The 13,237-nt window shown below is 48.3% G+C and overlaps 1 protein-coding gene across 4 annotated transcripts in view; it reads left to right on the top strand.

Moving 5' to 3' along the window:
- The window catches only part of LOC141785750 (voltage-gated inwardly rectifying potassium channel KCNH7-like), a 48,769-nt gene that overhangs the window by 22,460 nt on the left and 13,072 nt on the right, over positions 1-13,237 (top strand). For 2 of the 4 annotated variants that reach the window (XM_074664219.1, XM_074664220.1), the window contains exons 4-8: positions 2,330-2,809; positions 3,801-3,821; positions 5,799-5,822; positions 6,534-6,748; positions 10,813-11,238. In XM_074664219.1, the coding sequence (XP_074520320.1) occupies positions 2,330-2,809; positions 3,801-3,821; positions 5,799-5,822; positions 6,534-6,748; positions 10,813-11,238 (1,166 nt within the window). The remainder of the gene's footprint in view (positions 1-2,329; positions 2,810-3,800; positions 3,822-5,798; positions 5,823-6,533; positions 6,749-10,812; positions 11,239-13,237) is intronic. The other 2 variants (XM_074664221.1, XM_074664222.1) reach the window with 2 other exon arrangements.

The raw sequence follows: 13,237 nt of genomic DNA on the forward strand, positions 1-13,237 counted from the left end.
CAAAGAACATCCCAGTGTACAAACTGCTGCTAATGTATATTAAACTCAGAAAAGCCCCACCCCCTTCCTTTCTGTGCTGCTATTCTGAGTCTGTGCAGGAGCGGCTGCCTCCAGATGATGCGAGGTGATGATCCATGTGTTGCATTATGTAGACTCCTTCTGGGGGAATGAGCAGCCACGCATTAAGTGCTGCTTATCGATCGCCTCTGCCGCTCCGCGAGGGGCCCATCCATTCCACAGCCGTCTTTGAATGTCCCATTTCGACGCCGTGGAGCACAGATCTATAAATTACGCACAAACGGAAAAAAGCAGGATTTGACTTGAAGGGTGCTTTATATAGGGAGAAACACCAGGTTATGAAACGCTTTTATATATATAGTCGTGTTGCTGTGAATGTAACACGTTGAGTATTCACAACCTTTAACCCAGAGCGCCACAAAATGTGAACTCGTCAAAGCCACAAGGTGAAGGTCTGACCATTTCCCGCCCCGCTGACCACCTCTGCAGAGCCCGGTGCTTCCCCCGGAGGCGAGTTGGCAGCTGCTGGTCTTTCTCTCTCTGTGTTCTCACAGGAACATCCTGCTCCTTCATCCTCTCTGGATGCAGAAGAGACAGGAGAGGATTTTCTATTTTTACGACTCTTTTTATGCTTTTTCAAATATTCTATCAGCCAAGTGCGACCTCGAGAGTGGAACCAGAGACGTTAAAAACTCCCTAAAGAGTCTAAGATGTGTGAAATGTGTCGGGTAAAGAGCACACAGGGAGCGCAGGTAAACACTCCTGGAGGTGGAGGCACACGGCATGCAAAGCAGCCGGCGCCTTTTGATTTCCATTCATCGTAAGCAGGAACAAAAAAGGACGCGAGGCCGTTTTCATTGTCCGCTGTCCCTGACGTCTGAATCACGCTTACAGAAAGATGTTTCATTCCCCAACACGAAGGAGGAGGGGGGATCTGAGGGCCCAATTAGTATTCAATGCAAATATTACCTTGTGGTATCATAGCAACACGGACCTTGGTGCGGCGTCCAGTGGCGGAGCAGGGAGTCCTTAATGCAGCAGGCACATGTAGCGCACACAGAGCCACTCAGCCTTTGCAATATTAAAACACAGTGACACACACACACTCACACACACATAGCGTGGATTTATGCCTGCATTACAAGCTAATTAAAGGCTTTGCACTATATATATCAATATCCTCCAGCAGCTATAAGAAACAGGTCATATCTGGGAAATGCTTGGATGTGTTTTCGAAGGGTAGAGTTTTGGATTCAAGAGGGACGAAGCATTCGCAGCCACCCAGAGCCAGATTTAGCTGTATTGTGCAGACTCTTTGGCATATAAATTGGCTTTGCCGGTTTGGGATCGGCTGCAGAGCGATGAATCAGGAGGTGGTTTTTGATGCAAGGCCCAGCTCGGATGAAACACAACTTTTTGTTCACCAAAAACGCACCCTCCGACTCTGTTCAACCTCCACATCTGGCTGCAGAGTTAATCTCCAGGCTGACCTGAGCAGGCGAGGAGTGCCTAAAATTATCCTCCCTGTTTTACCTTACAGACGTCCTCAGCTCTCAGGGAGACATGAGGATGATGATGTGTTCAGGTTCGCCTGAGTGCTTCCTCGCCATGTTGAGGCTGATATGTACGGCATATGTTCAGGCGACTAAATGATTCACAACATGCATGCCACAGTTTGCAGCCCATATGTGAGTCTTTCTCTTGGCATGTTTGCAGATATTGTTAGAACACGTCTTTTTCTGAATGGTGGATACCTTTTCCTGCACAACACCCCCTCAGTCTGTGGTTATCACTCCCAAAGAGGCATCAGTCACTCGTTAAAACCCCGCACGTGATCCACTACCGACTCCTCGACGCGCTATAATAGTTCAGCAAACGTCCTCCCCCATGAATAATAAAAGAAATCTGAAGATTGAACCAGCGCCTGAGGCACATCGGGCGTTTGTTTTGATCTGCCAGGGTCTTTTTAAGAACGCCGCACTGGCAGGCGCCTCACTGCTATTGGCAAACAAGTCTGAGATATCAGCGGGGATGTTGAAGCGAGCAAGTCCTGCTGCAAACACGCCGTGAAAAACACAACACAAGGTCGGAGGGGGCCGTGTGGATCCCATTGGCTCATTAAAAAGCAACATCCCCTCTGATTGTTGCTGTTTTCGGCCTCTCAGCGGTCAAATACCGTCAGATCTTTGGCGCTGCATGCTAATTGAGTGGCGAGGCAGCCCGTCGCCTGAGGAGTCGTGACTTTCTGTGATATGGTTTGTCTGTAAGCGCTCCAGCTCCCTCTCATCTTGTTGATGTTTTTCCCTCTCAGGCAAAGGGAGATTCTTTCGCTTCCGCTTCCCAGCCCTCCCCCTCCTGGGCATCAGCAAGCAGTCCCTCCCCCAAGAGGACCCCGATGCCGTCATGGTGGACTCCCCCCGCCACAGCGACGGATCGGTGGCCACGCGTGACTACCAGCTCCCCAACACCCGGGAGAGCTGCAGCCCTTCCTACGCCAACGACACTCGCGCACTCATCGGCCCCAGCCACTGCTCCACCCCCGTGTCAGGGCCTTTGGACCACTCGTCGCCTAAGGGCCCGTGGGATCGGACGTACCCAGACCAGTCCACCGCACCCATGGTGCAGCAGAGCCAGGAGGACACGCTGATCGCGGCGCCGTCAATCCCTGGGCTCACTCCAACGCCGTCCAGGGAGAGCGTGTGCAGCATTCGAAGGGCGTCGTCTGTGCACGAAATCGAGGGGTTTGGGTCCAACTCCAAGACGGCGTTCAGGGACAGACACGCCAGCGAAGGTAGGAGTCTTCTTCTTCCTTCAAGTTTGTCTTTTTATAGTAAGTGTTATTTAACACAAAGATAATCCAACAGCTGAACATGAAAGCATCTGTACAGACTTTGAAGGTTTTATGTCCCTTAACGTCACCTGTAAACATCCTGGTACTGACTTTACGATCTTGCAAAGTTGAAGCAACTTACAAGGTCGGGACTCCTGTCAGGATTACCGCCTGTTCTTGCCTGCTTCTTGTAAAAACTGACAGAAAAATAACAAACAGATCTCCTTTTCCCCACAGCTTACCTCCCGTCTGATTGGTTTGTTTTTCCGCGGTGATGTCCTGAGCAAAGAGGCCACTGGTGAAACGTCTCCTTGCGCTTGTTTCAGGGTCTAAACTGCTGCTAACGCCATCAAGTTGACACCAAACCTTTTGAAATCTCCAGATTTATTCATCTTGTAGAAATCAGACTGATGTTTCTTTAAACAGAGCTCACAGTTTCAACATTTCCCAGGTGGTGTCAGCAATAACGGAGTCAGATGTTGCCAAAATGTTTACACGACAGGAGTCATGAGGGACTGTATTACCGGCGACAAACAATGACTATAATTTGTCCTTATATTAATTACCAAACGCCCCGCGGTGCTGAGATGAGAGATGTGAGATGCCGGTGTCTTAATCAGCAATACATTGAGTCACCATCTGCACGGCGCGCCATCGATCTTCCCTGGAGTCTAAATCGCTCATTAGCCTTTTGGCCTCTCATTTCGAGAAGGGTAGCTGTGGCCCTGAGTGGCCCGGTTTCCTCCAGGCTGATCAGTCTACCTCTATCCCCTTTATCTGGAATCCAAACGGCTCCCAGCGGCTGACACGGTGATACGTCTACTTCACCGTAATGAATAGTCCGTGGCGGCAGCAGCCGGGCTTTAATGCCAGCCCCTATTTGTCATCACCAGAAACCCCTCTCTCACCTCCTTCTCCTTTCTCTTTCAACGCCGTGTCGCTGCCATCGCAGACAACGGTCGCAATATCAAAGGTAACAAACAGCCCCGAGCACCTCGAGCTGTTTGACTTCTTCAAGCCTGCTTGTTGCATGAGTTTTCCCCACTCGACTGCAGTGTGTGTGTTGAATGCAGAAGCCGGTGTGTTTGTAAGGAGTCTGCAAACACTGGCACAACACTGAATGACTCAGTGTCAGCGCACATGACCCGCTGATCTGGAGCCACTCGCCGAGGGGCTTGTATAAAGAAAATAAAAAAGACACTAATGTCTGCACGAGCATGCATGAAGCAACACATTACATCTCTGCTGCTTCAGGACGATACCTCCCACTGCCTGTGACCTCTGCTTCCTCAGTGAATGAAAGAAACCCGACTGTTTTTCCGTTTGAATTCTTTATGCTCGCTCGTGTCCTTTTGCACTGCAACTGTAGCAGAGATTAAGATGCATGTGTTCACGTTGTCTCACTGTAGAAGCACCAACGCTCAGGTCGAAGTGACTGCTACTGTTACATTGTTACACAAGAATTAGAGATGGGTATCTTTCAGGTTTTGACAAGTTTATTTATTGAGTTTAAACCAAATCCAATCAAGTCTCTGCTTTTTTCAGTACATTTAACAACATTTGCCACAACTTTTTTTTTTTAAGTTGCTCCATATAAAGCCAACAATAGTCCTTGATACCCATCCCTAGTATGCAGTGGTGTGCACACTTTTTGAAGGAGGCCACTTTAGAGTGTTTTGGCTCTCAAGAAGACACTTTGGTGCATGCTGGCTACCGAGAGGGCACATTAGCTTATGTTTGGTCTTAAAGAGGCACTTCAGTGGGTGTTTTGGCCCCATAAAGGCAACTTGGTGCACATTTTGGCCCCCAAGATTGGCACTGTAAATCTGTTTTGGCAGCTAAGAGGCCACTTTGCTGGTTTTGGCTCCCAAAGGAAACTGAAACAAATCTTAGCTACCAACAGGGCACTTTAGTGCACATTTTGGCTCCCAAAAGGGCACTTAAGTGGACTTTATATATTAAAAGGACACTTAAGTGCACATTTTGGTGGACTTTATATATCAAAAGGACACTTAAGTGCACATTTTGCCTGTCAAGCAAGCCCTTTGGCACATGTTATTACTCTCTAGAGGACACTTAAGAGCACATTTTTGGCCCCCAAGAGGGCACTTGAGAACTTGTTTTGGCTCCCAAGAGGCCACTTTACTGGTTTTGGCTCCCTTAAGGACACTAAAGCAGATTTTAGCTACCAAGAGGGCACATTATGGCTCCTGGTAGGGCATTTTGGCTACCAAATGGGACACTTAAATGAATTTTAGCTACCAACAGGGCACTTTAGTGCACATTTTGGATCCAAAGGGAGGACTTAAGCACTTGTTTTGGCACCCAAAATGGCACTTAAGTGGACTTTATCTATGAAAAGGACATTGAAGTGCACATTTGGCTAACAAATGAGCACTTTAGCACCTGTTATGACTCCCTAAAGGACACTTTAGAGCACATTTTGGCTCCCAGTAGGGCATTTAAGAACTTGTTTTGGCTCCCAAGAGGCCACTTTACTGTTTTGGCGCCCTAAAGGGCACTAAAGCAGATTCTAGCTAATAAAGGGGCACTTTATGGCTCCTAAAAGGGCATTTGGCCCCCAAAAGGACACCTATATAAGTTTTTGCTACAAACAGGGTAGGGCATTTTTGTGCATGTTTTGCCTCCCAAGACGATACTTTAGGGTGTGTTTTAGCCTGCAAGAGGGCACTTTAGTGGATTTTTATTACCAATGGGACACTTAAGTGTGTGTAGTTCAACAACTGGGCCACCCCTTGTGCACACCACTGGTAGGATCTATACCTGCCCCATGTTATGCATAAGTTAACTCAGAACGCTGCCTAACTGCTCTATTTCCTGCTTTGATGTGATACTATAAGTGATGTTTGCACTCATATCTGCTATGCCACCCTCCCACACCCCCACTTCCCCCTTTACCTCCTGTCTCTTCTCTCTCCTGGTTTGCCAGTGTCTCGCTCCTGGATGGCTGGGGGTATGGCTTCAGCTCTTCCCTTTTTCAGTTGTTTTTTTTATTTCCCAGTCTCCTCTCTGTGGCATGCGTCGAAAGCTGTGCACGCACTCTCTCATCTCAGCTGTCGGTTTCTCTGTCCTCCACTCTCAATCACTGTACTGTAAACCGTGTGAAAAACGGGGGAGAGAGCGCCCGGGCTGAAGCAGCAATTCTCTCTTTTTCACTTTTTATCACCTTCATCGGGCCACATGTCAGTGTGTGTGTGTGTGTGTGTGTGTGTCACAGTGCTGTCACATATTGTCGCAGTGTTGAATGCTTTCACTCCAAGTCAGGATGAGAGTGTGTGAGGGAACAGTGAGTGGAGCGGCTGGGGAACATTTTGTGACTTGGACACTCTGGTCACATCCATCACTCAGAGATGCTTTGACTAAGTGTGTGAAGTTCATTCTTTGATTGTGCATTGAGTCATTCTTCTCTTTCACCAACTGTGTTCTTCATGATCTTTTAATGAGCGACTCTGAAAGACCTGTTCACTCTAGACGGGTCGAGTAGAGTGTCTGCTGTATTCCTGGTGTTGTGTTGTGGTTGAACTCACTCCAAAAGTCAGGAGCCGCTCCTCCGCCATGCTCACGTCTCATGTCACAACAATCACAAATGATGATCTCCCCAAAGTCCTCGACTCACCCAACGATCAGAAATGTGTAACCGGTGTCCTCCTTGTGTCGCTTTCAGGGCCGCTCAGCCAGATCAAATCCAGCCTGCTGGGCTCCACCTCTGACTCCAACCTCAACAAGTACAGCACCATCAACAAGATCCCGCTCATCACGCTCAACTTCTCTGAGGCCAATAACGAGAAGAAGTGCCCCTCGCCTCCGTCCTCAGAGAAAACCATCATCGCGCCGAAAGTCAAGGACCGCACGCACAATGTTACCGATAAGGTTACACAGGTAAGACGCTGACACTTCAGAGTCACTGAAAACACTTTAGCAGATCAGAAATGAGCTGCAGTCCATTTCCAAGATCCAGGATGTTTATAGTAACTGAGAGATGAGGAAATCAAACTTCAATTATTCCTCCAAATGAGCCTTTCACTGAGCCGTAAAAAAGAAATTAGTTTAGAACTGGTCGCTGTGATTTTTTTAATTATTCTAAATACATCATCATCATTATTTTTATTATAACAGAGCTGAATGTTTCACCCCTGGCTTCCTGGTAATTGACAGATCATCATGTGAGAGTATTATCCACAAAGAGCCTGGGATCTTAGTTTATCAAGACAGTAAGAATCAGGTTCTGGTGCTCTGTCCAGCTGAGGTGAGCACAGACTTTTTGAAGGGCAGGAAACAAAAAAAAAGAAGAAGAGAGGAAGCTGAAACGCTCATTTTGGCTCCCAAAAGTAGACTTTAGCGCAGTGTACCTTCTAAGAGGGCACTGTAGCAAGCATTTTGCCTTCTATGTGGGCCCTGTAATGTGTGTTTTGGCCCTCTTGGGCACACATTTTGGCTCCCAAGAGGGCACTGTAGCACATTATAGCTCTCAAGAGGGCACTTGAGTCTTTTATGCCTACTAGGAGGGCACTGTAGCGTGCATTTTGCCTCCCAAGTGGGCCCTGTAACATGTGTTTTGGCTCTTAAGAGGGCAATTTAGAGCACATTTTGGCTCCAAAGATGGCATTTCATGCAGTATACATACCAAGACGGCACTGTACAAGCAATTCAGCTCCCAAGTGGGCACTATAACGTGTGTTTTGGCTCCCTTAAGCACACATTTTATCCCCCATAGGGCACTGTAGCACATTTTGTCACCTAAATGGGCCCTGTAATGTTTGTTTGGCTTCCAAGAGGATACTTAAGCAAACACTTTGCCAGTCAGGAGGGCACTTTATAGCTCATTTTGACTCCCAAAAGGAGACTTTTGTGCAGTATACCTCCCAAATGGGCACTATAGTGCGCATTTTAGCTCCCAAGTGGGCACTGTAATGTGTGTTTTGGCTCCCTTGAGCACACAATTTTGCTCCCAGGAGGGCACTTTAACCCATTATGGCTCTCAAGAGGGCACTTTAGTGCTCCATGCCCACCAGTAGGGCACTGTAGCGTATTTTGCCTCCCAAGTGGGCCCTGTAAAGTTTGCTTGGCTTCCAAGAGGATACTTAAGCAAACACTTTGCCAGTCAGGAGGGCACTTTATAGCACATTTTGACTCCCAAAAGGAGACTTTTGTGCAGTATACCTCCCAAATGGGCACTGTAGTGCGCATTTTAGCTCCCAAGTGGGCACTGTACTGTGTGTTTTGGCTCCCTTGAGCACACAATTTTGCTCCCAGGAGGGCACTTTAACCCATTATGGCTCTCAAGAGGGCACTTTAGTGCTCCATGCCCACCAGTAGGGCACTGTAGCGTATTTTGCCTCCCAAGTGGGCCCTGTAATATGTATTTTGGCTTCCACAAGGGTACTTAAGTAAGTGCTTCGCAAGTCAGTTCGGCAATTTAGAGCACAGTTTGGCTCCCAAGGGGGCACTTCACTGCAGTATACCTCCTGAGAGGGCACTGTAACGCGTTTTTTTGCTCCCTTGAGCACACATTTTGGCACCCAAGAGGGCACTGTAGCACATTTTGGCTCCCAAGAGGGCACATAAGTGCTTTTAGCCCACTAAGAGGGCACTGTTGTGCACATTCTGGGTTTGAAAGGGCACTGTAGTGCGCATTTTGGCTCCCGAGATGGCACTTAGGCCCATTATGGCTCCCAAGGGGGCACTTTAGCGCATTCTGTCTCCCAAGAGGGCACTAAAAAGTGTGTTTTGGCTCCCAAGAAGGCACTTTTACAAGCGTTTTGCCAACCAGGAGGGCACTTTAGAGCACATTTTGGCTCCCAAGAGGGCAGAGAATAACAGTTGTCTTGTCAAGTCTATGGTAATCAATAAATTCACCCCACCGAGCCTGCGTGGTCCACATTAGGGTCACTTTGGAATCCAATTTTACCGTTCATTGTGATATCATCATATATAACACCTTCACAAATTGAGCAGCCGATGGAGTCAGCAGATTGCCTCCCCCCTCCTCCTCCCCCTCCTCCACCTGTCCTCTGTGTGCCTCCAGTTGATTAATTGAAACCACAGGGGCCTGATACGTAAAACAACCGAGGCGTCTATCACTTGTGGCGGATAATCAGGGATACTCTTACCGCCGCCAGACAGCGTCCACAGCCCCGGCCGTATTTCTCGAGTTACTGACGAGGTTAGAGGGCGTTCTCACCTTCCCGCCACGCCTGAGCGGCGGCTCGGAGAAGAGCAGAACTGTACGTTAATGTATTCCCAGAGGTGAGGTAGAGCTGTGCAGAAACCACGGATAAGGTCTCGGTTCTGCATTATGCTCCATTAATGGTGTAACAGATAAGGGGGCGAGGAAAATGACCCCTGCTCACGCTCAAAGGCACTGAAAGGCGCGGAAACTCAATTTAAAGATGTTTTAACTGCACTCTGTGGCCTTCTGATGAAACGTATGGATGTTTTTGTCGTCCAGTTGTGTTTTTCTAGATTAAAAACTTCTTGTAGCCCAGCTCATAAATTTGCTGTCACACGCATGTTTCCCTGGTTGACTGGAAGCAGCTCCAGTTGGAGCAGATTGTCATTTCTACGTTTTGTTTACCGCAAGCTGTTCAGCAACAACATGATCAGAGGACCAGAGGAGGGGAAGCGAGCCTTAGGGAGGAGCATGCCGTTTCCCTGGGATACGCAGTTTAAATCTGCAAACAGCAGAGGCAGCAGATGTCTCGAATCGGGCTCAGGAAGCAGGGATCGAGGCGTCTCCGTCAGCTCCTGGAGGAAGCGCGCGCTCTTACAATCTGATGTTCTCTTTGTGAACATGTGGGTTAACTTGAGTTTTACACGCAATCAAATCAGGGCCGATCCTTGACGTTAAAAGCCACGTGACGGAAAACACAAAACAACACTCTGCACTTATGAATAATACCCTGCGAGAGAAGAGGAAAGCTAATGCTCATTTGCATCCGGTTTGAAGCCAAGCCAAACACACCAACCAGCCCTCCACTATCCCACAGGAGAGAGTTCAATTGTGCACACAGCTAGAGTCGGTGGGTTAAATAATTAAGATGGGATCTTTTATTTAGGAACAGATTGGCTGCAACACGTTAATCCAGAGCTCTCATTGTGCCGACCAAACGGCTCCTCCCAGGCTTCCCAGCAGGCCGCTGGAGGTAATGTATCCTGCCGTGCTTGGCGTGGCCGGCAGAGTGCAAGGCAACATCAGAGCATAAAAAGCATGTCTTTCACATTCTTGCTGTGCTCCTTCAGCTGCCGACAGGAATCAATAAAAAAAGCAGAAATATGTGAAAGTCAGCACCAATTACAGCCGGCTCGTGAGCGTAATGAAAGCAAGCATTCGAAACATCCGCTTTTAATGAAGTGGCAGCCTGATGAATAATAGAAGGCGCTCCCCTTTGTCCGTCCTTTGCTTTCTGATCGATTCCAAAGGTTATCCCGTATCACAGGGTAAAAGCTTTTGACCCTCGCCGCCGCGTAGAAGGGCAGGAGGTTCTTATAACCAATTCACTTATGAACACTTCAGCGTTTTCCGCTCCCCTTACACAAAGTAGAGGCTTCTCCATTCTCAGTCACCGCTTGTCCGCCCTTGAATGTAACACGCTTTCTTTCTTCTTCTGCATTCCTCACAGCTCCGATAATCAGCAGCAAAAGCCGTCGCCTGCCCATTGAAGTGTTAGACACTCAGATGAATAGATGAATCCTCTCCCCGCACCTATAATTACCTGCGAGTCATCGAGACCCTTATCCCAAATGGGCCGTGACGCCGCTGTAATATCGATGTTGGAGCCTATCGGGGTGTATATGGTGACTGTAATAACAGAGATAATGATGGAGACGCCCCGCTTCACTGGAGAGGGTTTCACCTCCGTCCTCTGTCAGGGTTTTATGCATGCTGATGGTGTAGAAGTTTGTCTTTCAATCACGAGTCTTCCTGCTTTTGATCGACTCTCCAGGTCCTGTCTCTGGGCGCAGACGTCCTCCCCGAGTACAAGCTCCAAACCCCCCGCATGGACAAGTGGACCATCCTCCACTACAGCCCCTTCAAAGCCGTGTGGGACTGGCTGATCCTGCTCCTCGTCATCTACACGGCCATCTTCACGCCGTACTCCGCCGCCTTCCTCCTCAACGACATCGAGGAGCAGCGGAGAAGGGAGTGCGGCTACTCGTGCTCGCCGCTCAACGTGGTGGACCTCATCGTGGACATCATGTTCATCGTGGACATACTCATAAACTTCCGCACCACGTATGTGAACATCAACGAAGAGGTGGTGAGCCACCCGGCCAAGATCGCCATCCACTACTTCAAAGGATGGTTCCTCATCGACATGGTGGCCGCCATCCCGTTTGACCTGCTCATCTTTGGCTCAGGATCGGACGAGGTGAGTCGAGTCAGCTTTGTTTAATGATGTAGCAGTCGTTGCTATGGTTACTCAATGTTTTGGATCTTTAGTTTGTCTCAGTGTCTTTTCAACTTGGACCGACTCACCACCCGTTCCCCGACTCGCCGCCACATCTCCAACCGTCATATCTCTCTGTACTTCCTCCAACGCCGGGCCCTGCTAAACCGATCTGACGCCAGCTGTCACATCTGCTTCCCTCCGCTCTCTTTTCATCAGAGCCTGTCTGGAAGGCCCCCCCGGCTGCACAGATCAGTTAAAAAGGTCTCAGCCTCCCAAAACACTCTGCTTGTGAGAAACTACTCACAGAGGATGACTGAGTGAGTTATCTGATGCTAGGAGACAGCGGGGACAACAAAGGGCGGGAATGTGACGCTTTGAAGTCGCTGACTTTGTTTGGAAGTCTCTAGAAAGTCTCACTTTTAGGAGCCAAAGTAGCTAATGAGACAAAATTTGGAGAAATGCAGAGGCGGAAAAACACCAAATTAGGAAAAAATGTGCAAGAAGTAGTCCTGGAGTGTTTCGTGCGTCGAGGTCGAGACCCTGACGTCAACCCGTCCAGCTGCAGAGTCATTATTTACCATTAGCCTTGGCGCCTGTGAGCGGCTCCATGGCTGCAGGCTGGCAGTGAGCGGCAGGCAGAGGGAACGGAGCAGACAGCTGAGCGACAGTGTCACACAGCTCCACGTCTGGTGCTCTGACAGGACGTGTGTTCTCGTTACGGCTCATCGTCCCAACCTGGCGGTGACAGGACCAGAACAACAAAACATCATATTTTTAGCTTCTCCCAATCAAACACATCCATGTGTTATTTTATCTCTTTGAGCAGAGTCTATTTTTAGACTTCATCTCGTGCACTTTTGTTGCCTGGAAACCATCGCTGACACCATGTGAGAGTTTTTTCCTGTCTCATTGATTTCATTAAATCACGGCAGGTCGATGTCTCATTTTCTGGCACATGTAAAGAAATGATGCGGTGCTGAATTTACCTGCAGGAGGCATGGGGCTCCTCTATTTCCATATTTTTCATATCAGCATCCTGTCTGGATTGGAGGAGATTATTTGCCTATGTTTTCTACACTGGCTTGTACGAACTGTTAAGGTTATTGCAAATTAAAGGGTCTGTGAATTTGCATGAAACCAGAAGTCAAATCATATTCTCCCAGTCAGGGCTGAGCTCTTTTTTGCACAGAAGCAACCAGAGTTTGAAGCGCTCAGCTGAATTGTTTGAACGCATGAGTGATTTTACAGTTGCTCACATTGAGGATTATTACTGATTTGATTGAGCCTTTTGGCCAAATGTGTGTAGGTGCTCTTAAATATTGCGGTAGCTTCTTGAGCCTGATTTAATTTCATGCTCAAACGCTCTGTTTATTTTTCTCTCATGCCTTTGAACCAGCTTGTGTTTTCCTCCTTGTTTTTACACTTGGTTAACAGACTGGAACAGCAGCACACTTCAACTCCTATTATTCTGCAAAAAGCAGCAGCAGCAGCGGCGGCGGCTGCGCTAAACAAAGAAGAAAGAAGAGGCAGATTCGTTGTAACAAGCGGCCCCCTCAGTCTCACTTTTGGCCCGCTGTGCAAGAGTCGTCTTTAAAACTCTGTGTACGCAGAAGGGAGCACAGTGAACTCAAGGTGTTTGTTTTGTTTTTGGATGAAGTGAATAAGCAGGATATTTTGGGTGAAGAATTTTAAAGATGTTGAAGAGCTTGCATCAAAATCACTGTTGGTCGTGGCTTGGACAAAGTCTTTGAAAAGGCAGGGGCAAAGAAGGAAACAGGCTCGTACAGTTAGCGCTTTTTCCACCCAACAGTGCGAGAAGGCACAATGGTTGGGACCCAAGAGGGCACTTTAGCCCATATTTTGGCCCCCAAATGGGCACTTGAGAGCGCATTTTGGCCCTGCAAAGGTTGCAGTAGTGCATTTAGGCTCCAAGAAGGGCACTTGAGGCATATTTGACTCCCAAATATCAATTTAGAGC

This window comes from Halichoeres trimaculatus, unplaced genomic scaffold (genome assembly GCF_033239565.1).
Source record: "Halichoeres trimaculatus isolate MK-OKI-2021-1 unplaced genomic scaffold, fHalTri1.1 fHalTri1_scaffold_24, whole genome shotgun sequence".
NCBI classification, from domain to species: Eukaryota; Metazoa; Chordata; class Actinopteri; order Labriformes; family Labridae; genus Halichoeres; species Halichoeres trimaculatus.